Consider the following 26,079-nt stretch of genomic DNA (forward strand, 5'->3'; position numbering starts at 1 on the left):
TTCTTGTTGATTTTCAAGCAAAATTTGCATGTGAAAGAGTTGAACATAGTACTGATCTCAGTTTCTTGCATGCGAGCTCTTGTGAAATACATGCCCACTAGCATCCCTTCGCAACCCGACATGTTGGCGTGGCATGGCAATTTACCAAATGCTAAAGAGCAGGACCAATGCAGACTTAAACTATGAAGAGAAGCAAAAGCCCAAACTAGAATACCACATTACCTCAAGGCACTATGGACAATCATAGTTTGAATTTGTTCTATGACACTAGAACATATGACGTCAACTCCTGTGTGCTCTAAAACTATTCCATAAGGCCCACAATAGCTCCATACATTGCTACCAACTACCATTTGAAATTATGCGAAGACATTAGAGTTTACATCGCCAATTATTGTATGCTTTGAAATTGTTCTAAAAGATTAACGATACCTCCACACATAATACCTAACCCCAAATTGAAATTGTTCCAAGACAACAAAATTTACGTTGTCGGGCAATGGGTACTTTAAAACAAACCTCTAGACAAGGGGGAGAAATGACAATAACCCAAGTTGAAGTCAATGTTAGGTGTATGGACATAGGCCAAAAGGGTATGGTCCATTACCCATAACACCCCAAGCAAATCACAATGCAAGCTAGGAGATCCACTCATCGATGAATAGCCTAACAACCAAAAATAGTGGTAGAGAAATGCAAAGAATACACGAGACATTGCATTAGCAGATATATATTACCAAGTTGGAGTGCAACAACCATCATGAAATAAAGCAAGAGTGCTTCAAGAAGCTTCCCATAGCCTGCAAATCTTGCACCACACGACAAAAGAGGTAGATCTGGCGTAAATGCCATTTAACTTGTAATCTAAAGGTAAGTTCAATTATATACATGTTGGGATCAATTATTGAATTGAGGCTTCTGTGATCCATAATATTTATAAGTAGAGCTTCGGCGTAAATCACATAAAGAGAGACATTTGTCGACGCGTTTCGAACCAACTAGCGTGGTTCATCGTCAGGACAACTTGTCCTAACGATGAACCACGCTAGTTGGTTCGAAACGCGTCGACAAATGTCTCTCTTTATGTGATTTACGCCGAAGCTCTACTTATAAATGTTGGGATCACCAAAATGGGTGGTGGCACATCTCCCTCAATTAAACCTTGGGCTAATAGTTACTACATCACCCTCATCTGACCTCCCTAATTATCTCATCAAAAGTAAAATTTATTATTATTTTATTAATTTAATATAAAAAAAATGTTAAAACCTTTTTAAATTAATTTTCTAATTGAAAAGTAAAAAAGATAGGAAAATTTTAAAGATTTGACTTTTGTAGTTGATAAATTTGAATATTTTGCACAAATATATATTTCTTTAAATTTTATTTACTAATTCTTTAGATAAATATATATTATAAAATAAATCATTTTAAAGGATAGAATTAAATTGGTAAAATATACCAAACAACTTAAACGTATATGGATTCCAACACAGCCTTATCCAATTTTATATAAAATTTATCCAAAAAGGAAAAAAAAGACCCAAAGTAGGAAAATTAGACGGATAAGCATTCCAACAACTCATCCAATTTTAAACAAAAATTACCAAAAAAAGGAGAAAGAACAAACGTAGAACAATTAGAGTAGACTACGCGTTAAAAAAAATAGTTAAGCAATCACTTAAATGATAATGGATGTCGTCTGTTTGGTATTTCTTGTTCACGTAATCACTTTGTCCACCACACAGTAAGTCGAAACGTCTTCCTTGAATACTGTCCACATACTTTTTGGTGTTAAAATAAACTTGCAAACAAAGTTGATTCGTCTGTAACTTTTACAGAAAAAAAGCAGGTTACAGAGAGGTTTGTGGAATTTTGATGAACACTCTCAGTTTCCCCAAATTTATGGGGAGGTTTTCCTCCTTTGCCTAATCTAATCTTAGGCATTAACTTCAAAACGATTTTCCTGCTCCCATTCGTATGTTTTGGCATATTGGGACGAAGTTACGGCGTAGATTGATAGATACAGGTGATCGAACTCACCATATTATGCAGCTGTTGCTAACCCTCTGCCTTGGACGACGTGAGTTCGATTCTTGTCAGAGCGTCGCGTCCGTGGTGAGGTCGTCCTTACAGGACGCTGGAGGGCAGCAGAAGCGATTTTGTCCCTCGGTTCATCCATTGCAATCTGTTTCAGGCGGCACTCCACGCTGCAAAATGCTCTATCACCCCTGTATACAGATAACAGAGGAACATAAATTTTCCTATTGGTTGGCTTGGCTTATTTTCATAGAGATTTGAATTTCATAATTTTTTTTTGTTTAATTTTTAGGAAATTTGAAATTTAAATCTCATAATAATTTTTTGGCTTAACGGCAAGGAGATTTAATTTCATAATTTACATAATATTTATAAGAGAAAATATGCTTATTTCTGTAGAGATTTAAATAATAAAAAAATTGAATAATACTTTATAACATACTATTGGTCTTCTTAAATTTGACTCTTTAATCTTAAGGAGATTTGAATAATATTTATTGTTCTTAAAGAAAAGAGAAATATAAATTTAACCCTATACCGAAATTATTTACAAATCAATTCCAAACATCAAAACAATTAGTGATGCTACTTGCTTTCATATTGCTTGTTTCCTGGAAATGTCAATCATGGAATTTCTGAAATCGAGGCTTATGGCCGCGGAAGAATAGCAACGGCGAAAAAATAAATGATTGATTTGTTACCTGTACATGTAGGTGTCTAACCCAGGACCTAGAGATCGTTTACAGAGATAGCATTCATCAAGAAAATCTATAGCAGGGAGTGTTGTACTGGCAACGACGTTGCTGCAAACAACTGAGGGTGGAGTCAAAAGCACTGAATTCCGACACTTGGAACCGTCATTGGTTGATCGAACTTTACACTGTGCTGCCAGCATTGATTTGTTAAGTATTTGTGGTTTGCTTTTGCAACAAGACTCCATTTTCGACTGATATTTGCAGCAGTTATAACTCCATGAGTTCTCCATAATGATGCTCAGCCCAACGATCTTGGGCTCCTCCAGCTGATCTGGTTTTCGAAAATTTCTCAGCAGGCGTTGAAGCCCAGAGAGTGGATAACAAGGCCGGGACGTTCCAGGAAGCGAGTACTGCTTCTTCTTGGCGGCGTCGCAATTAAAACCACCTTTAGAAATTTTATTGTGAACAGTGGGCCTAATCAGCTTGGCCATTAATGGGCAATGTTGAGGTGAAGACGAAGACTCTGTACCCATTTCAGTCACGTGAAATCCGGTCTCTGGAGTCCACGAGAGCTCTGTTTCTTCCGATCTAAGAACTTAATCAACCTCTGTGATATCAGAGACTTGTAGAAATTACACTACATCATAATTAGCAGAAGTTTTTCATCAGATCTCAAACCCCCAAAGGCCAAATTTCATATCAAGCTCTCAAACTTCTTGAAAAGAACACTCTGCTAAAAATATCGACAAAAATGTCGATATCATAGAAGTTAGCTTGATATTGAAGGGATTTTAAAGTGGATTCGTGCCAAAAACTTTTGCACTAGTAATAGTGGACTTCAACTTGGTTTTTAATGCCAAATTATGGCGATGATCTTTTGGAATGGGTCCAGATCCATGAGAGTGAAGACAACGGACAATGATGGAAAGGAACGGCCATTTCAGAGGCGGCCCCATATGACCTGCCTGGCCCATCACAAGAAGCCAAATGAAACCCCACTCGTCCTTTGGTAAATAAACATTGCAATTATAAGCATCAATCCACTGTTGCACCGCAAGCTGAAGCACAGAGCACCACACCCACACGTCGGAATCGTGGTCAGCACAGCAGATAAAGTAGAGCTTCGGATACAGCTCAGAAGTCAATAGCGGCTGAAGCATGCGACCGTAGGAAACGAAGGGAATGCTAGTGTGCGCGCTCCACTATAGGGAAGAAGTATGACGAGATGAAATCGTGAATGTAAGGAGGGTAGGTAGGGTGTGAAATAGACAGGGAGATCTGCTTGGAATCTACGATCCACAAGGACGTAAATTACTAGACAAATCGTGAATGTAAGGAGGGTAGGTAGGGTGTGAAACAGTCAGGGAGATCTGGTTGGAATCTACGATCCACAAGGACGTAAATTACTAGACATAAAATCTCGTATTGTTGGTTAATTTTGCACACCGCACACAATGGTTTTGGATAGCAGTAACTTGGAGCTTTTCCCCCGTGTTTTTTCAGTAAAATTTTATTTGAAATTTGGTATAAAACGTTATTTGAAATTTGGTAAAAAATTATGGAAATTGTAGTTTTCAGCTGTTGAGTCTGCTCATCAATCTTAATGTTTCAGTGATTTTTTTAGGGACTAATTTTTATTTTTATTTATTTTTATTATGTTAAAAATGTAGTTTATATAATATAATACTGGGATTTATTAAAACAAATTATATTATAAAAGATAAATAATGTTTTAAAATTATATATTATTGATAAATTATATATATATATATATATATATATGGAGTAGCATGATTCGGATTTATCCACATTCTGAGATTATATATGTTAGATCTAAGATTTTATATGTTAGGAGGTAACTGAAAATGGAGTAGCATCATTCTGAGATTATATATGTTAGATCTAAGATTTTTGTGATTTATATTGTAAATATTTTTTTTGGATTAATTACATCATTAGGATTTGGTTGACGTTTCAAACCAACTATTGTGGTTCGTTCTTAGAACAAAGTAAAAAAATCAATCAGTCTTCAAGAATAAATAGTATGGATGCATCATTGCTTGGAGTTAGCAGTTGAAAACCCGCAGGAGGTAGGGTAATAATGTTAGATCTAAGACTTTTGTGATCCATATTGTAAATAAATGTCTTTCGGATAAATCACATCATTAGGATATGGGTGCATCATTACTATTGTGGTTCATTCTCACGACAAGGTGAAAAAATCAATCAGTCTTCAAGAATAAATAGTATGGATGCATCATTGCTCGGAGTTAGCAAGAGGTAGGGTAATAATGTTAGATCTAAGACTTTTGTGATCCATATTGTAAATAAATGTCTTTTGGATAAATCACATCATTAGGATATGGATGCATCATTGCCCGGATCAAATTGAGGTAGGGTAATAATGTTAGATCTAAGACTTTTGTGATCCATATTGTAAATAAATGTCTTTTGGATAAATCACATCATTAGGATATGGATGCATCATTGCCCGGATCAAATTTCTTCTTATCAATTTGTAGTCACGCTCAGTCAAATTGACGAGCTTTATATACATTTAAAATTATAATTGTTTTGAGGCTCTACAACCAAGTATGAGGGTACATCTCATGTAAACATGTAATGTTTAACATTTAACATCGTAATCATTTAACATTTGACATTTAACCTTTTTAGTTTGGCCCTATTTAAAAATCAATCTAATTATTATCATGTATAAACACAATATAAATTTAAAATATAAAGAGGTATACGTACACTTAAAAAAGAGGTATGGTAAATAGATAAAGTCTCTTTTTATACTTAATCTAGAAGTATGGTAAATAAATATAAATATAAATAAACTAGAGGTATGGTAAATAAATAAACCTCTTTTTATTTATGTTGGAAATAATACTGAGAGGGGGGGTGAATCAGTATTATCAGATTAATCAAACTTTTCAAATGCCCAAAACATATACGCTACTTCAGTTAAGTGAACCAGCGTGTACACGCTACTGTGACGAAGTAAAACAGCGTATAAGCAGAAAACTCACAATTTAGTTGGCTTATTCTTCAATTAAGTGCATCAGGACATTATTCATCATATTAACAGTAAACATGTGCAGTATAACAGAACAGATAAAAAGCCACACACATGAACACCAAGATATAAGGTGGAAACCCAATGTGGGTGAAAACCACCTGCTGCAAGTTGTCTCTATCTTTCTTAATATGAAACTTCAGTTTACAATCTTTTGTACTGGTGCAGCCTTATACCAGTACGCAGGCTACAACCTGCAGAAGGCTTCAACCTTCTCTCGTTCTCCAAACTTCCTTGGAAGGGAGCTCCAACCCCCTTTTGCTTTTGTACTAGCCAAGATACTAGTACGTAGGTGCTGACCTACAATCTTCCTTCTTCCAGGTATCACTTTTCATACATTTTCAGACTTGGATATTCCTGAAGCACAACATTACAATCTGAAGACCACAATTCATTCAATTTTCACAACAGATCATTGAAGCATAAAACAACCAACTTTGAATCACTGAACCACTGAACCCTGTCAATCACCAGTTACCAGAACACAGAGCAGACTACAGAACTCTGTAATAACAGTCAGATCCCACTGTAAACCCAAATCAAGCTTCAAAAGATATACGCTACTTTAATGAGCAGAAACCGCGTATACACGCGCTTTTACCGAAGCCAACCTGCGTACAGATCTAAAAATAAACTTTCTCAACTTGCAGTTGTACCAGATATTAGTTAGACTCAGAACGTAACATTGCGACAATATGCAGATCTAGAAATACGCATAATCAACCATAACATGATAGTGCATTTCAAACCATTTGATCCCGATCTCTCCTTAGATCTAGTTCTCCATCAACCGATGAGATCTCTCCTTAGCTCAGATCAACCAACTTAGAACCTGCATATCAGATCTCTTTCTCTCTTAGATATTCATGCCTTGTCGAAAGATGATCTTTGCCTAATGATCTTCTTCTCCTTATATAGCCTTAGGCCTTTCTCAATACCAAGAGCCAAAACCATAGTAACACAATACCATCAACTTTAAAACTAGGGATCGACACGCCCGTCGAGACATAATGGTCCGAAATCATAGGCACAACTTCCAAGGTCTAACCACCATGAACCAAAGGAACCTTTCCACATACACGCGCTTTTTCTGAATCTAACTTGCGTGTACACGCGACTTGGGCTTAACGAAAGAGCGTGTATGAGCTTTCTTGCCATGCTGTACTGAGATCTGTCTTCTGATTGAGTTGCCATCACCTGTACTAACCTTTGAGCACCTGTACCATCCACTGAGTGAGTTGCCATCAAGGACAACACTTGAACCATAATGCCAACAATCTCCCCCTTTGGACTTGATGGCAACCACCACACCAAGTCACTCTCCCCCTTTGACATCAAGGGCAAAGGGAGGACCAAGATATTCTCTTCCTTGGTAATCCTTCTGCTGTCCATACTGCTGTCCATACTCCCCCTGAGTACATGCTGAAATCTCCAAGTGTGCTCCCCCTTTGTGAATGCCAAAGAGTACCAATCTATCCATCCTGCTCACCAAGTGCTGTTCATGCTCCCCTTGACTGTAGGCAAGATCTGCAAAAGATGTTCTTCAAGAAGAACATGACTCTATACATCATAAAAGACCTTCCTATCACCAAAGACTCATACATACATCCATTTCTCAACTAAGTGAGGATATACAAAAAAAATGACTCATCCACCCAACCAAGTGGGGATACATCAATATTGACTCATCCACCTAACCATGATAATACATGAACATTTCATCATTCATCCCAGGCATAGTGGGGAAACCAACAAAGGCCGTTACATGACCTTGACACCATAAAAGAGACAAGAGAGATACATGACATAGAGACAACAGATCTAGACCAAGACTTAGGAAAGACATCAGCAGCATCTGATAAACATCTTGTTAGATCAGCAACTAGAATTTCTTTCTGAGCTCCTTCTCCTGAAACCAACAACCAAAAACATCTGAATGCCAACAATGCTTTATGAGACTTTTGAGCTGCTCCCCCTGAACCTGTGCCTGTTGCACTCCCTGAAACTGTGCCTGAATAATTCTGACATTCCTATTGTTGTTCAGAACTTCAGAGTTTTCCCTTGCTGTTCAGAACTTCATATACGCGTTTTCTCCTGTATAAAACAGCGTATGTACGCGGATATTCTTTCTGCAACAAGCGTCCAGCATACACGCGACTTTCCCACCATGAATCCGCGTGTATACGCTAATATTACTTCCGTAACCTGCGTATACCAACTTTTCTGTAGAACAAACAAATTTCAACAACAGGATGAAGCATTAACTACTCCCAGCTTTTGTCTGAGATATTCAAAAGTTTCCCTGGGCAGTGGTTTTGTGAGAATATCAGCAACTTGCTCCTTAGAAGGAACATACTCCAACTTGACCTTCTGTTCAAGCACTTGTTCCCGAAGAAAATGGTACTTGATTGGTATGTGCTTGGTCTTTGAGTGCATGACTGGATTCTTTGAAATGCTGATTGCACTTGTATTATCACATAAGATAGAGACAGGTGGAGTGCAAGTGATTTGAAAGTCCTGCAAGGTCTGCATCATCCAAAGAAGTTGTGTACAACAAGATGCTGCAGCTACATATTCTGCTTCAGCTGTAGATAAGGCAATCGAACTTTGTTTCTTGCTGAACCAAGATACTAATCTGGAACCCATGAAGAAAGCACCTCCACTTGTGCTTTTCCTATCATCCACACTTCCAGCCCAATCTGCATCTGTGTAAGCATGAAGAGTGAGATCAGTATTTCTAGGATACCATAAGCCATAGTTTTGGGTCCCTTGAAGATATTTGAAGATTCTTTTGACTGCCTGAAGATGAGTTTCCTTTGGGTTGGCTTGAAATCTTCCAACCATTCCTACTGCATGTGTAATATCTGGTCGAGTACCTGTCAAATAAAGCAAACTCCCAATCATGGATCTATAAGTGGGTTGGTGGACTGCTGCTGATTCATCATTTGCACTGAGGCTGCATCCTGTAACCATGGGTGTACATACTGGTTTTGACTCTTCCATGCCATACTTCTTCAAGATCTGCTTGAGGTATTTGGTTTGAGACAAGAAGATACCTCCTTCATTTTGTTGGATTTGCAATCCAAGAAAATATGTCAATTCTCCAAGAAGTGACATTTCGAATTCTTTCTGCATAACCAAGGCAAAGTTTTGACTCATAGTCTCTTCATTGCTGCCAAAAATAATATCATCTACATAAACAACAAGAATTAGCAATTTGTTATTTTCAACTTTTATATAGAGATTGCTATCTGCTGATCCTTTTGAAAAGCCTTGTTGGTGAAGATATTTGTCCAACCGATAGTACCAAGCCCTTGGAGCTTGTTTGAGCCCATAGAGAGCCTTTTTCAATCTGCATACAAGGTTTGGATCATTCCCAAGAATGAACCCATCTGGCTGCTCAATATATACTTCTTCTTCTAAGTCTCCATTCAGGAAGGCTGATTTCACGTCCATTTGAAATACCTTGAAGTTTTGAAAGCTTGAGAGAGCAAGGAACATTCGGATGGCCTCTAGTCTTGCCACAGGAGCAAAGGTCTCTTCAAAATCTATTCCTTCTTGCTGTGCATACCCTTTACAAACAAGTCTGGCCTTGTTTCTAATTACTTCTCCATTTTCATTTAACTTATTCTTGAAGACCCATTTTGTTCCTATTACATTCTTATCTTTTGGTCTAGGAACCAATTCCCAAGTGTTGTTCCTTTCGATTTGCTCAAGTTCTTCATCCATTGCTTTGACCCAACATTCATCTTTGCATGCTTCTTTCACATTTTGTGGTTCAATGGAGGAGAGTAGAGCCAAGTAGCTTGAAGCTTCTGCAAGTGTCCTTGTTTGTACTCCTGCTTCTTTTTGCCCCACAATCTGAGTTTCTGGATGATTCTTTTGGACATATCTGGATGGAGTCTTTTCTTCTATTCTTGTCTGCTCCTCTGGTTCTTCTTGAGATTCTTCTTCTTCTTGAGGTTCTTCTTCTTCATCATTTCGCCTTTGAGAGTAACCTTCATCTTCTTCATGATGAACTTGCCTAGGAATATATCCCTTCTCATCAACCACTATATCAATACTGTCAACAATTCTGCCAAGTCTTTTATTGTAGCACTTGTATGCTTTGCTATGTGGAGAATAACCAAGAAGAATGCCCTCATCTGCTCTAGGTTCAAGTTTGCCAAGTTGCTCATCAGTGTTCTTAATATAACATTTGCTCCCAAAGATTTTGAAATGCTTCACGGAAGGAGTTTTACCACTCCAAAGCTCATGAGGTGTTTGAGTGCTGTTTACTCGGACATTTGTTTTGTTAAGAATGATAACAGCAGCATGTGCGGCTTCTCCCCAGAAGGTTGCAGGAGTACCTGATTCATCGAGCATAGCACGAGCCATTTGTTGGATAGTTCTGTTCATTCTTTCCACAACCCCATTTTGCTGAGGAGTTCTAGCTGTAGAGAATTCTCTTCTTATCCCATGTTCATCGCAGAAATCAAAAAATTCATTTGATGTGAACTCCCCACCTCTGTCAGATCTGAGGCACTTGATTTTGTGTCCTGATTCATTTTCGGCCAATGCTTTGAAGGATTTGAATTTTTCGAATGCTTCATCTTTGTGCTTCATAAGCCCTAACCAAACAAACCTTGAGAAATCATCAATGAATAATATCAGATATTCTTCTCCTCGAGGTGACCTTTTCCTAAATGGACCACATACATCTGTATGGACTAGCTCAAGAGGCAAGCTAGCTGACCCTTCCTTCTCTGGAAAGTTAGTTCTGGTCTGCTTTCCAAACTGACAAGATTTGCATATGGTGTTGTCTGGAATTTTGATATCTGGAAGATCGCGAACTGCCTGATATTTGCATGCTTTCCTTATTTGTGAGAAGCTTAGATGTCCCAACCTTCGATGCCATAACCAGTGCTCTTCATCCTTGCTAAGATAGCATTGTTGTTGTTCTTCTTCAAATATGTACAGATTATTTGGAGTTCTTTTGCCTTTGAGAACTGTTTTACCTGTATCAAGATCACGAACAAGACATCCATTCGATCTGAAAATAACCTCTGTTTTTTGATCACACATCTGGCTGACACTTAGAAGATTATGTTTCAATCCATCAACATACAAAACATTTCCAGCCTTGACCTTTTCTTTTAAAGGAGCAATACCTTTTCCTTTTATAGTAGCAGGAGTATCATTTCCAAAAGAGACTTTCTTTCCCTTTTCTAAAGTAGAATAAGATTCAAGTTTTTCTTTATCACCTGTCATATGTTTCGAACATCCACTGTCAATGTACCATAGATTTTCCTGTCCTTCTGCATAAAATGCTATCCCACATCTTTCTGTTTGAGGTTCCTTTATTCTCCATGTTTTGGTGCTTGTGGCTTGTTCCTTTTTCTCCTGAAACCTGCTCCTGCATTCAGAGTCTTTATGACCAAAATTATTGCAAATAGAACATTCAACTTCATTTTCAAGCACCGAAAAGTTGTTATAGGTCCTTTTTGTAATCCCTGTCATACTTCTTTGTTTTTGAGCTTCCCTAGTCATGATTGTTTTATATGCAACACATTGAGCTGCTCTGTGACCAAAGTTGTGGCAAGAAAAGCATTGTCCATTGAAGAAGCTTCTGCGGTTATTGAATCTACCAGCCAACTGATTGTAATTTCTATTTTCATCTATTCTTGAGCCAAACTGAGAAGATTTTACCTGTGGTTGGTTGTAGCTTTTGTTCATCCTTAAGGAGGATTGTCCCTGATAGTTTCTGTTTGTAACTCGTCCTTGCTTTACCTGATTATCTTCATTGTTCTTCCGCTCATTTCCTCTTGCTGCATCAAGATAACTTTTTGAGGTGGATGCTTGAGAGGTTTCTCCATTATAGCCCAAACCTGTTTTGTTTAGAGGAGACCGCTGCACACTAATAATCTCATCCAAGGTTTCAGATCCTTTGACAAATTTAAGATTAATAGTTTTTGTTTTCTCAATTTCTTTTCTGAGACCAACAATTTCACCTTCTAGTTTTTCATGATGTTTTTCCTTTTCATCAATTTGAAATTGCAAAGTATCAATAATCACATTCCTTTCTTCTATGCTTCTCTTGAGTCTAGTGATTTCATTATAGAGATTATCCACATCTATAGCATCCTCATAATCATCATCTTCAAATGCCATTAACAGCTTATATTTATTACCTTGTTCATCTTCATCAATGTTTGATAAGCCATCACTATCTTCATGGGTGTAGTAGCTTTTCCTATTTGTACTTTGTTTCTTGTTCCATCTAGCAGGTTCTTTTCCTTTATCCTTATAAGGACATTTTGCAGCATAATGACCTACTTTCCCACAAGCAAAACATTTGAAAGGTAGCTTACCTCTGAACCTTCCAGAACCCCTTTGAAGATTTCTGACAAAGTTTGATTCTTCTTCCTCTTCTTCTGGAACATGGCTTGCTTCATAGTAATCTTCTTTTCCTGATGCCTTAAAAGCAGCTTCCCTTCTGTCAGATGGACCTCCCTTTCTCATTTCATAAGCGGTTAGAATTCCATGTAGCTGAGACATAGTGAGAACACGGAGATTTTCTTTTTCTTCTATTGCAGATACTTTAGATTCAAACTTGGGGGATAAAGATCTTAGAACCTTTTGAACTACTATAGTTTCTCTTATTTCTTCACCCAAGTTTTTCATACAATTAACAATCTCATCTACCCGGAGAAAATAATTAGCCACACTTTCATCATTATACATCCTGAGAGTCTCATATTGAATCCTGAGTGTTTGAAGTTTAGCTTCCTTTACCTGTTCATCTCCTTCATAGCTAGTGATCATTTTGTCCCATATTTCTTTTGCTGATTTGAAGTGCATGACCTTCATGAATTCTGTTTGAGATATACTTCCTAATAGGGTAGCGACTGCTTTTGCATTTGTTTCATATGCCTTTTTTTCATCTGGATCTGTAGGAGTAGCTGAAGGAAAAGCATAGCCTTTTTCTACAATGTCCCAAACTTCTGTACCAAGAGATTGAAGATATGCAGTAACTCTTACCTTCCAATAATTGAAATTTGTTCCATCAAAAACCGGTGGCCTGATTGATGCTTCTTTCTCGTAGTTGCTCATGATGAATGATCTTCCTTCAAGCGATCAAGCTTCTCTGAAGGACCTGCTCTGATACCAATTGTTGGAAATAATACTGAGAGGGGGGGTGAATCAGTATTATCAGATTAATCAAACTTTTCAAATGCCCAAAACATATACGCTACTTCAGTTAAGTGAACCAGCGTGTACACGCTACTGTGACGAAGTAAAACAGCGTATAAGCAGAAAACTCACAATTTAGTTGGCTTATTCTTCAATTAAGTGCATCAGGACATTATTCATCATATTAACAGTAAACATGTGCAGTATAACAGAACAGATAAAAAGCCACACACATGAACACCAAGATATAAGGTGGAAACCCAATGTGGGTGAAAACCACCTGCTGCAAGTTGTCTCTATCTTTCTTAATATGAAACTTCAGTTTACAATCTTTTGTACTGGTGCAGCCTTATACCAGTACGCAGGCTACAACCTGCAGAAGGCTTCAACCTTCTCTCGTTCTCCAAACTTCCTTGGAAGGGAGCTCCAACCCCCTTTTGCTTTTGTACTAGCCAAGATACTAGTACGTAGGTGCTGACCTACAATCTTCCTTCTTCCAGGTATCACTTTTCATACATTTTCAGACTTGGATATTCCTGAAGCACAACATTACAATCTGAAGACCACAATTCATTCAATTTTCACAACAGATCATTGAAGCATAAAACAACCAACTTTGAATCACTGAACCACTGAACCCTGTCAATCACCAGTTACCAGAACACAGAGCAGACTACAGAACTCTGTAATAACAGTCAGATCCCACTGTAAACCCAAATCAAGCTTCAAAAGATATACGCTACTTTAATGAGCAGAAACCGCGTATACACGCGCTTTTACCGAAGCCAACCTGCGTACAGATCTAAAAATAAACTTTCTCAACTTGCAGTTGTACCAGATATTAGTTAGACTCAGAACGTAACATTGCGACAATATGCAGATCTAGAAATACGCATAATCAACCATAACATGATAGTGCATTTCAAACCATTTGATCCCGATCTCTCCTTAGATCTAGTTCTCCATCAACCGATGAGATCTCTCCTTAGCTCAGATCAACCAACTTAGAACCTGCATATCAGATCTCTTTCTCTCTTAGATATTCATGCCTTGTCGAAAGATGATCTTTGCCTAATGATCTTCTTCTCCTTATATAGCCTTAGGCCTTTCTCAATACCAAGAGCCAAAACCATAGTAACACAATACCATCAACTTTAAAACTAGGGATCGACACGCCCGTCGAGACATAATGGTCCGAAATCATAGGCACAACTTCCAAGGTCTAACCACCATGAACCAAAGGAACCTTTCCACATACACGCGCTTTTTCTGAATCTAACTTGCGTGTACACGCGACTTGGGCTTAACGAAAGAGCGTGTATGAGCTTTCTTGCCATGCTGTACTGAGATCTGTCTTCTGATTGAGTTGCCATCACCTGTACTAACCTTTGAGCACCTGTACCATCCACTGAGTGAGTTGCCATCAAGGACAACACTTGAACCATAATGCCAACAATTTACTCCATAAACCTCTGTATATTTACAAAAACAAAAAAAATAGATTTTATTTAGTGAAGCCTATGGGCCAAGTACCATGGGACAAATTATTATTAATACCATGGGACAAATTATTATTAATACCATGGGCCAAATACCGTATTTATAAAAGTGCTATGGTAAATGAAAAAATGTAAAAGAGGTATAATGGGGTATGGTAAATAAATAAAAATATATCAAATAGGATTGGAAATCAACATCTAATTATATACCAAGCCTATGGACCAAATACCATGGCAAATAAAAGAGGTTTTATTTAGGTGAAGCCTATGGGCCAAATACCATGCAAAAAAACATTATTAACCATAATATTAATATTATCAAAATTTAATAACTTTGGATTAATACAATATTAAATTTGTTATATTATAATATATTATTATATATCATGTTTATTTTGATCCCGAACCCTAGCTCTGTAGCTGCCGCGAAACCCTCAGCCGCCATGGGTTCTCAGAACGCCCGGGATGCGAATGGATGCAAGATCCGCAGGCACAGATCAAAGGATCTATCACTCTCAGCAGACGCTCAGGTTGATTTGGTGACTGATGGAGCCGCAGACAAGAATACCCGTGCAGATCTATGGGTAGATTGTTCTGAAGCAGCGCGGCATCAGGCCCCTGCTTACACAAAACGCCCATGGAGCCATCAGCTGACCAACGGCGTAGCAGCCAAGGGCGCTCCAGCAAAGCCCCTAGCAGCGTATTCTCTCTATGTTAATCCCAGGGATGATATCTGCTCGGCTTATGATGCCCATTTCACCAACCAGCAGACGATGCCGAAAATCGAAGCCGACAGAAAAGCGAGCCTCGCAGTGCGGCATTTTCCCTCCGCGAGGCTTACGGTTACTTTGGTTCAGGCGCCGGATTTCAAGAGGGTGCACGACCTTCATCAGTGGTGGGCGTCGGATCTCAGAACCCAGTGCACCGAATGTAGGACTAGCGAAGGATCGGAACACTTGAACCCGCCAGTTTTGCTTGCAGAGGAAAAATCCCCTCTCTATGCGCGACAAGTGTTTGACGAAATACCTCCGGCAACTACCGCACTCTTTCACATGCAACAACAGTATTGCCAGGATCTGGAGCTGGCTCTACAGTCCCACAATCTCACTGTTGCAACCTCGTCTCCTCATTCAGGCAGCCGAGATCCTATTCATCTCCAGCAAGTGAATTTTCAGATTCAAATAATTCTTTTGACTGGCAAAACCCTGCTCCTTGGGGTCCAGCCGTCTTTCACAGTGCGCCATCTCCTAAAGATACTTGAACAGAGGCTGGGGATCCCTTCCTCCCTTCTACGGCTCCTCTTTGCAGGTAAGCAGCTTGATAACAATCTGCCTCTTTCTTTTTATAATATTGAAAGAAATGCCACAGTGATCCTATCACTTCAACTAAGGGGAGGTGCAGTTGGGCAATCCTCTGCCTCCAAAGGTTTTTCCTACAAAGATGCAGTACATGCACAGCCTGCCAAGAAGTCTGCGCAATCTGCCGAGGCTCCCAAGCCTTTCTTGGTGGACAAAATGGAGGAAACCCCTGCTATTGAAATCTCTCATCCATCTCTGGATGATCAATACCAGACATTTGCAGAAACAGCCCTCATCTGCAGATTTAATGGCCTATGGCCCCGCACGGCTGATCTATACCAGTGGATCCATTCCAATTGGACCAACAACTGCAAAGTCTTCCTCTGCTCAAAAGGCTTCTTTATTGTAGTCCTCGCCTTCAACGAAGATTACCAGAAAGCCTTAATGGGAGGCCCCTGGTTCTGGGGATCAACTGGACTCTTCGTCTCCCCCTGGTTCCCAGACTTTGACCCCTCCACTGCAGTCATCACCAAGCTTCCTATCTGGGTCAGGCTTCCAAATCTCCCTGCGCATCTATGGCATTTTGTTGTCTTTCAAGGAATCGGGGACACCCTAGGCCGCTTCCTGGCTACAGATACCTCAAGGGCGGAGAAAGGAATATATACCTTTGGCAGAATTTGTGCAGAAATAGACATTAGTAAAGGGTTGCCAGATCAGATCATCCTCAAAGTCGGGGACTTCCATTGGACACAAACTTTGGACTATGAGAACACAGCCTTCAGGTGTCGCCATTGCCATCAGACGGGGCATCTCCAGAACTCATGTGCATCGTTCTTTGACAAAAAGAAGAATATCACTCGTAAATCCAAATCCAAGAGTTGGAAACCGTGTGATATACCCCCTATGGATGACATAGAGTCCTCTAGCTCTGATGAGGAGGACATTGAAGTGGAAGAGGAGAATTTGGAGCAACCGAAGGACGCACCCTCAGCCCGCGCCGAGGATCATTCTGTGCCTCTGTTCTCGCAGAAACGTTCACATGAGTCTTCGCCTTCTGATTCAGACAAGGAGTCTCCTCCTTTAGCACAGAACAATCTGCAAGTAGTTTCGGTCCAGCCAGATCAAAATGGTTGGGTCAAAGTCAGTAAAAAGAAAGGTAAAAAATGTAGATTGGAAGATTCTGCCCATGCTGGGTAGACTCCCTAGACCAGCTTGTTCCTCTTGTCCTCTCTATCATCTTTTGCTTATGCCGTGGTTGCTCTATGGGACCGAGGTTGATATCATATCATTTCCGGCTCCCTTGCTCTTTAGCTTCGCTTCTCAAAAAGCTCTGATTGTACCATATTCTTTTCTTAATAGAATTAGTCTTTATTCAGAAAAAAAAATATATTATTATATATCATGATATATATTAACTCTATATATAAATTAGAGGGAAGAACAAACACATAGAGTGATAAAGGTGGAGAGATATGGGGAGTCGGAAGCAAGAGATGGAGATAAACTGAAGGAGAGGAGAAGAGGAATGAAGGGAGAGACAGGGAGAGGAGTGAGAGAGGTAGAGAAGAGTAAGAGAGGGAGAGAAAAGGAGGGAGGGAGATAGTGAGAGGATTGGAGAGAGAGAGAGAGAGATGGGGGAAGCGAGAGGGAGGTAGGAGAGAAAGGAAGAGAGAGGAAGGATGAGAGAGAGCGGACTTGAGAGAGGGGAGGAGAGAGGAAGGGACAAAGATATTGAGTTGGAGGGGGAGAGAGGGAGGGAAGAAGAAATACATAGAGAGTGAGAAGTGGAGAGAGAGAAGGAGTGACAAGGGAGAGATGAGGAGAAGGAGAGAGAGAGAGAGAGAGTGATGGGGGAAGAGAGAGGATTCGAGAGAGAGAGGGAGAGTGATGGGGGAAGAGAGAGGATTCGAGAGAGAGAGAGAGAGAGAGAGAGAGAGAGAGAGATGGGGGAAGAGAGAGGGAGGTAGGAGAGAAAGGGAGAGAGAAGAAGGATGAGAGAGAGGACTTGAGAGAGCGGAGGAGAGTGATGGGAGAAGAGAGAGGTTTGGAGAGAGAGAGAGAGAGAGAGAGAGATGGGGGAAGAGAGAGGGAGGTCAAAGAGAAAGGGAGAGAGAGGAAGGATGAGAGAGAGGAGGAGAGACAGAGGGAGAGAGGGATGGATAGAGATATAGAGTTGGAGGGGGAGAAAGCGAGGGAAGAAGAAAGACATAGAGATTGAGAAGTGGAGAGAGAGAGGGAGTGACAAGGGAGAGATGGACAGAGTGTGTGTATGTTTGGGTGTGAGAAAAAGAGACAAAGGAGATATGGAAAGAAGGGGGGAGAGAAGGAGAGAGAAAAAGAGAGGGAGAGATATAGTAATAGAGTTGGAGAGAGAGAGAGAGAGAGAGGTGGGAGAGAAAGGGGGAGAGAGGAAGGAAGAGAGTGAGGATGTGAGAGAGTGGAGAGAGGGAGGGAAAGAGAGATAGATTTGGACGGGGAGAGAAAGGGAGGTAAGAAAAAAGACATAGAGAGAGAAAGGTGGAGAGAGAGAGAGGGAGAGATAAGGAATATGGAGAGAGAGGGAGAGAGGACAACAAGAGGGAAGAGTGATAGAAGCAGGAGAGAGAAAGAGAGAGAGGGATAAATAGATAGATTGGAGAAAGAGAGTGTATGTTTTTGGGGTGATATAGAGAGACGAAGGGAGATAGAGATATAGATGGAAGGTGAAGAGAGGGAAGAAGAGAGAGATGGAGAGAGGGAGGGAGGGACAAAGAGATTGATATATATGGAGTGATAGAGCGTGGTGTTTGATGGGGTGAGATAGTGAGTCAAAGAAGGAGATATGGAGGGAGATATAGATATAGATGGAGGGGGAAATAGGGAATAATATTTCTTGAACTAGATGCATTTATTTCAGTGTAGATGATGATTTCTAATCCTATTTGATTGCTTGCACTAGATGCATTGATTTAAATGTAGATGATTTCTAATCCTATTTGATTGCTTGCACTAAATGCATTGATTTTAGGGTAATGGCGATTTATAATCATATTTGATTTCTTGCACTAGATGCATTGATTTCAATGTAGATGTTATTTCTAATCCTATTTGATTTCTTACACTATATGCATTGATTTAAATGTAGATGATTTCTAATCCTATTTGATTGTTTACACTAAATGTATTGATTTCAGTGTAGATGGTGATTTCTGATCCTATATGATTTCTTTCACTAGATGCATTGATTTCAGTGTAGATGTTGGTTTCTAATCCTATTTTCTTACTTACACTAGATGCATTGATTTGAGTGTAGATGTTGATTTCCAATCCTATTTGATTGCTTACATTAGATGCGATTTCAATGTAGATGTTGATATCCAATCCTATTTGATTGCTTACATTAGATGCATTGATTTCAATGTAGATGTTGACTTTTGGTTTGACATAATTGGATGTATGATGGTACATTAATTTTAAAGTGATTGGATTAACAATGTGTATTGATTTCAGTGTAAGAACGAAACATTATTGACAATGTACATTTATTTTTGTATTATAGTAATTTAACTTATTAATATGGGAGAGCAAGAGAGACAAGGTATGATGTTTACTACAACAACTTGAGCTAAATATTTAAATGGTTTAAGATTTCAATTGTCTTGTCATATAAGCAATATGAAAAGATGGAAAAACTAACAAGGGTGACAACAATAATAGTAGAAGAAAATAGTTTGAGATTGATCACATTGAAGACTATTTGTAATTCACTACATTCTTATTATTCACATTTTCTATCATCTAACACTATGACATTGTCACTTTGCATTCAAAATTTTTATTTCATCATTTTTATCATTATAGTTATTAACAATATAACTAAGAAAATTTAAAATTAAAATGACCAGATTAATCTCAGAAATATTTAGTATATTTAAAATGATTATATTAATATTAGATGTATTTACATATTATTGATAAAATTAATCATATCTTTGATAGATTTTCCTTGGCCACACACGACTGAAACCAACCTAGATCCATCTTAACTCTGGATCTATCAAGTGCCGAGAGGGATCAAATCTCTCTAGGTGCAAACCTTTCCTCAAGTTTTGCACTCAAAAATGAGGTTTCCATGTCGAGAGATTTGATTTGATCCCTCTCGACGTTTGATAGATCCATAGTTAAGATGGATAAGTTATTTAGTAATGGTAAACTCCCATAGATAATCCATGATACACCTCAAAACACTTGCATCATTAATATATGAGTTGAACATATGTACATTTAAAAATACATGTAAAAATATTATTAACAATGAAGATTTATCCCCACTTTACCATAGATATTCTTAACTTGTAAATAAGATTTATTATAATACCATGGGCCAATACCATGGATTATCAATACCACATGCACAAAAAACCATAACTCATTATATATATATATATATATATATATATATATATATATATATATATATATATATATATATATATATATATATAGTTTAATTTTATAACATTTTTCTTAATCAAATTTAAAAAAGAATGGACATAATTATTTTGTGATAAATTTCAACCAAATCATCCCTACTACTAAAAATATTACATGGAGAGATTAAATCTCTGTCATCCACCTGTTAAATATTGATAATTAAATTAAAATTTTGGAAACCCTATTTCAAAATAGACATATCTATCAGTGTAGTTATTAGATTTAAAAGAACGTATGTGGTTAGTTATCAATAATGTTTCAAAAAAAATATTCCTATGTTGTTGCGAAGACATCCAAATTTAGCTCAAGAAATAATTTTTAATAATGAAAATCAATGTACCCCTTCTATAATAAATGTTTTGTAGACTGACATATACACTGTTAGATTTAAACTCCTCCATAATTAGTTCTTCAAACTCAACTCCTATATGTAGATCTCTTGGTGTTAGGTCCCTATACTTGTGATTCCCCCATTACTATTGTCATTGTAGCCCTTATTGTTATTGTTGTGTCCCTATTGTCCCCATATTGTTATTTTTGTGCCTCATAAAAGCCCACTATTGTTATTGTTGTGCCCTTATATTATTATTGTTATGTCGGCTTTGATAATGTTGTGACCCCTTAGACTCCTATATATAGAAAGGAGGTTTTTTCATTTGTATCATAAAATAATTGTTCATTTGTGTAATGTAAATGAGGTTTCCCCGTTGAAGAGACTGATTTTGAAGTCGTTGATCTCTCTTTTCTTTCTTTTTGTGAGTAAGTTTCTTAACATTTGGTTTCAGAGCTTTGGATTCTAGGGTTTCACTGCTCCAGACATGTCATCATGGAATTTTCGCTATAACTTGTTTTCTATGACGTTTCAGAAGTTGAAATTAAAATCCATTTGAGCCAAAATTGCGGTGCATCTCGGGTCTGAATTTCAGAGCACTTCACGCTATATTTTTGGAGATATGATCCAAGGAAGTTAGGGTTTTGGAAAGCTCCCGAATTACATCCCAAACAGGTGACCTTGGGAAAATCATCATAACTTTTTATCTGAGCATCATATTGAAATTTCGTAAGACGTTAGAAAAAGAGGATGGACTATAGTTTTGTTTGTATCATTTTCAAATCCGAAGGTTGTTAGGCCCCTATAATACTAGTGATTCCCCCATTACTATTGTAGTTTTATCCCTTATTAATATTGTTGTGCCCCTATTGTCCCCATATTGTTATTATTGTGCCCCATAAAATCCCTCTATTGTTATTTTTGTGCCTTTATATTATTATTGTTAGGTTAGCTTGGTTATATTATGACCCCTTAGACTCCTATATATAGAAAGGAGGTTTTGTCATTTGAATCATCGAAGAATTGTTCATTTGTGTAATGTAAAGGAGGTTGCCCCCTTGAAGAGGTTTATTTTTAAGGCGTTGATCTATCTTTTCTATCTTTTTGTGAGCTGGTTTCCTAACATTTGGTATCAGAGCTTTGGATTCTAGGGTTTCGCTGCTCCAAACAAGACATCATGGCATTTTCACTATAACATTTTTTCTGCGACATTTCAGAAGTGAAAAACAAAACCCATTTGATAAAAAATCGCGTTGAACCTCAAGTCTGAATTTCAGAGCTTGTCTTTCTATATTCTCGGAGATATGATCTGAGGAAGTTAGGACTTTTGCAGACCCCCGAATTACATTTCAAACAGGTCACCTTGAGAAAATCGTCATAACTTTCACTCTGAATATCAGATTAAATTTTCGTAAGAAGTTGCAAAAAGAGGATGGACTGTAGTTTGTGTGAGAATCATTTTCAAAACCTAAGCTCGAAACAATGAGACACGGCATGTCATACAAGTTCGCTCTACTGAACTAGTCTATAATCAGGTCACCGTGGGAGATTTGGCATAACTCTTCCTTGGAGAATCCAATCTTGATAAGACTTGCGGGGTTAGAAATAGGACCCAAAGGGCTACCGGAGGACGAGATTTCATATCTTCGAGATCCACGGCTACAGAGATACAACAAATTCAATATCGAGCTCTTACAAAGTGAAAAAAAAGTTGTGTAATTTTTTTATTTTGCATAAGATTGGTTGGAAAAATTAATTTGAAGGAATTCAAAGGGAATAGTGAAGAATTATTAGCATTAATTAATTCCCTGAAGAAAGAAAATGGAAACACCTAGTCAGAAACCTGAAATATCTAGCATGACTTGTGAAGAAGAGGAAGAAATGCAACATGATATATCAAAATTACAAGACCAAATACAACAAATTTCACTCTCACTAAAGGTAAATGAAGCCAAGATGAATGGCGTGGAAGCTAATATGAATAGCATGCAAGTTAAGATGAATGGCATGGAAGATAATATGAATGGCATGGACGCTAAGATGGAAGCTAAGATGAATGGCATGGATGATAATATGGAAGAATTGAAGATAAATTTGAATAAGTTGTTACAAGAAATGGTCACTAATGGTGAAAGGGTAGTAAAGGAAACTCATGTTGAGAACAAAAGAAATGTTAATCATGATTTCATAGACTCTAATGTTGGATTGAAGACCCACCATATTCCAAAAATCGATATGAGGAAGTTTGATGGCAAGGATCCCGCAACATGGATACTACAGATGGAGCAATTTTTCGATCTCCATAATGTGAAAAACACACAAAAGGTACGTATTGCAACTTTATATTTGGAACCAAATCAGTTTGTATGGTATCGATGGCTTTGCTCTCGTAAACAAATTGTCACTTGGGAAATTTTTACGGAAGAAATGACAACACATTATGAGGATACAAAAAGCAACACCTTTTTTAGCCAATTGATAAGTCTCAAACAAAAGGGTTCAATGATGGAGCACATTGAGGACTTCCAAAAATTGAACATAAGGGTAAAATATATTCTAGAGGAGCATAGGATTGATGTGTTCATAGGGACTTTAAAGGATAATATTCAACATGAGGTTCGCCTTTGGGAACCTGATTCATTGGAAAAGGTATTCAGGTTAGCAAGAAAAATGGAAAGCAAAATTATGGCAACCAGGAAGCCTACCACTCACAACTATAAAGATGGAAGTGCTGCTGCCCCGAGCCTTCCACAACCTATAAGGTTGACACCACAACAATTGGAAGAAAAAAGAGCAAAAGGGCTTTGTTACAGTTATGATAGAAAATACACTAAAGGTCATAAGTGTGCTGAGAAGAAATTATTCTACATAGATTGTGAAGAGGAGGAAGAAAAGGAACAAGAAATGTCAAAAAAAAGGATATACTCTAGGAACAAACCCTAGATAAAGAAGAAATGAATCCGACCATATCTTGTAATGCATTCGTTGGAATTACCACTCCTCAAACTATCAAGATAGAAGGACATATCAAGAAGAAAAAGGTAATAGTGTTGATTGATTCAGGAAGTACCCACAATTTTATTCATTGTAAGATAGCAAAATAATTGAATTGCTTCATATATCCAGCACCAAAATGTCAAGTGATGGTTGCAAGTGGAGGAACCATAAATTGCTCTAGAAAGTTCCATAATATCAAGCTATCCATGGGAGAATATGTATTGAATAACCCAATGCTTTCCATTCCAATGGGTGGTGCGATGTTGTACTAGGAGTCCAATGGCTACAATCCTTGGGTACAATAGCTTTTAATTTTCAAGGACTTTTCATGAAATTTTCTGCGGAAGGAAAGGAATTTGAATTAAGGGGTATTGAAGGGAAACCGAGAAAGATAATCAGCTCTAGCGGTATGAAAAAGCTTCTAAAAATAGAACAACAAGGTGTAATTGCACAATTATGTTTGCTAGATGTTTCCACATCGAAATCATCTATTTCTCCAGATCTCCAAAAAGTCTTAGACAATCATTCCAAGGTATTTGAGACTCCCAAAGGTCTCCCACCTATTCATGATCAGGATCATGCTATTCATTTGATTCCAGGAAGTGTTCCTCCAAAAATTAGGCCGTACAGATATCCCTATGCCCAATAGAGTGAAATTGAACGTATGGTTGTAGAAATGCTAAAGGCTGGTATAATTCAACCTAGTCAAAGTTCTTTCTCTGCTCCAATGATATTATTGCACAAGAAGGATGGATCATGGTGCATGTGTCCGGATTATAGGGAGCTCAACAAGCTCACTATTAAAGATAAATTTCCCATTCCTGTCATTGATGAATTATTGGATGAATTGCATGGATAAATTTACTTCACCAAGTTGGATCTTCGTTCATGATATCATCAAATCAGAATGAAGACTGAAGACATTACGAAAACAACATTTAGAACTCTTGAGGGTCATTATGAATTTTTGGTCATGCCTTTTGGCCTTACCAACCTTCTACATTTCAAGGTTTGATGAATTTCCATTTTCAAACCCTTCCTTAGAAAATTTGTGTTAGTATTTTTTGATGATATACTAATTTACAGCAAGTCTTGGAAGGATCATGTTGAACATGTTGACAGGGTGTTACAACTATTGGAGGAGAAATAATTATATGCAAAAAGCTCCAAATGTTTCTTTGGAGTACAAGAGGTGGAATATCTGGGTCATATTGTATCTCATGAAGGTGTTAAGGTAGACCCTAGAAAAATTAAAGCCATTAAGGAATGGAAAATACCCACATCCATAAGGCATCTGCGAGGATTTCTCGGGTTGACAAGGTATTATTACAAGTTTGTTAAGAATTATGGGAGAATAGCAACACCTATAACAACATTATTAAAGAAAGATGCATTTTCATGGACTCCAGAAGCAACAAAGGCCTTCGAACATCTTAAAGAGGCAATGTGCCAAGCATTGGTCTTAGCTACACCGGACTTCACAAAAACCTTAATTATGGAATGTGATGCTTTAGGAAATGGAATTGGTGTTGTTTTAATGCAAGGTGAAAGACCCATTGCTTTCGAAAGTCGTCCAATCAAGGGAAAGTATTTACACAAAGCTATTTATGAGAAGGAAATGTTGGCAATACTACATGCACTTAAGAAATGGTGACCCTACCTAATGGGAAGACACTTCAAGGTAAAAACGGATCATGATAGCCTTAAATACTTTTTAGAACAAAGATTATCCTCTAAAGAGCAACAAAAATGGGTCACAAAGATGTTGGGTTATGACTTTGAAATCATCTACAAAAAAGGGAAGCAAAATGTTGTGGCAGATGCACTCTCAAGAAAGGATGAGGATGTGGAAGCATTGTTGTGCGCCATTTCTATTATCCAACCGGATTGGATAAACGAAGCAAAGGAGGAATGGAAGAATGATGAAGAAGTATGGGCATGTATTCGAAAGTTACAACAAGATTCCAGTACATCTGATATATTTAGTTGGAAAAATGATTCGTTATGGTACAAAGATCACTTATACCTTTGTAAAAATTCCCAACTCAAACAAAATATTCTTATGGAATTGCACACTTCTCCCTTAGGAGGGCACTTGAGATTTTTAAAAACTTACCACAGGGTTAAGAAGGAATTTTTTTGGGATGGCCTTAAATCGGATATTCAAAAGTTTGTGGTGCAATGTTTGGTTTTCCAACAAAATAAAATTGAAACAATTAAGACCCCAGGCCTATTACAACCTTTATCCATTCCAAGCCAACATTGGGAGGAGGTTTCAATGGATTCTATCACAAGTTTACCCAAGTCTAAAGGAAAGAGTGTCATCATGGTGGTAGTTGACAGACTTACCAATTATGCACACTTTTGTGCATTATCACATCCATTTAAATCCAGTACAGTTTCTATTGCATTTATGGAAACAATTCAAAAGCTACATCGAAACCATAAGATTATTGTAAGTGACAGAGATCCCATTTTCACTGGAAATTTT

The 26,079-nt window shown here is 38.0% G+C and overlaps 1 protein-coding gene across 1 annotated transcript; it reads right to left on the minus strand.

The window, feature by feature from the left end:
* Positions 1-1,681: 1,681 nt before the first annotated feature.
* On the minus strand, positions 1,682-3,554 carry LOC149175492 (uncharacterized). Its single transcript, XM_089422853.1, has 2 exons — positions 2,742-3,554; positions 1,682-2,231 (listed from the first exon to the last, which is right to left on the minus strand). Exons 1-2 carry the CDS (start codon positions 3,266-3,268, stop codon positions 2,048-2,050), a joined length of 711 nt encoding a protein of 236 aa, XP_089278979.1. The 5' UTR covers positions 3,269-3,554; the 3' UTR covers positions 1,682-2,047.
* Positions 3,555-26,079: the final 22,525 nt, after the last annotated feature.

The sequence above is a fragment of the Pinus tabuliformis genome, chromosome 4_1 (assembly GCF_031772625.1).
Source record: "Pinus tabuliformis cultivar Carrire ecotype Pingquan chromosome 4_1, CPIR1, whole genome shotgun sequence".
NCBI lineage: Eukaryota > Viridiplantae > Streptophyta > Pinopsida > Pinales > Pinaceae > Pinus > Pinus tabuliformis.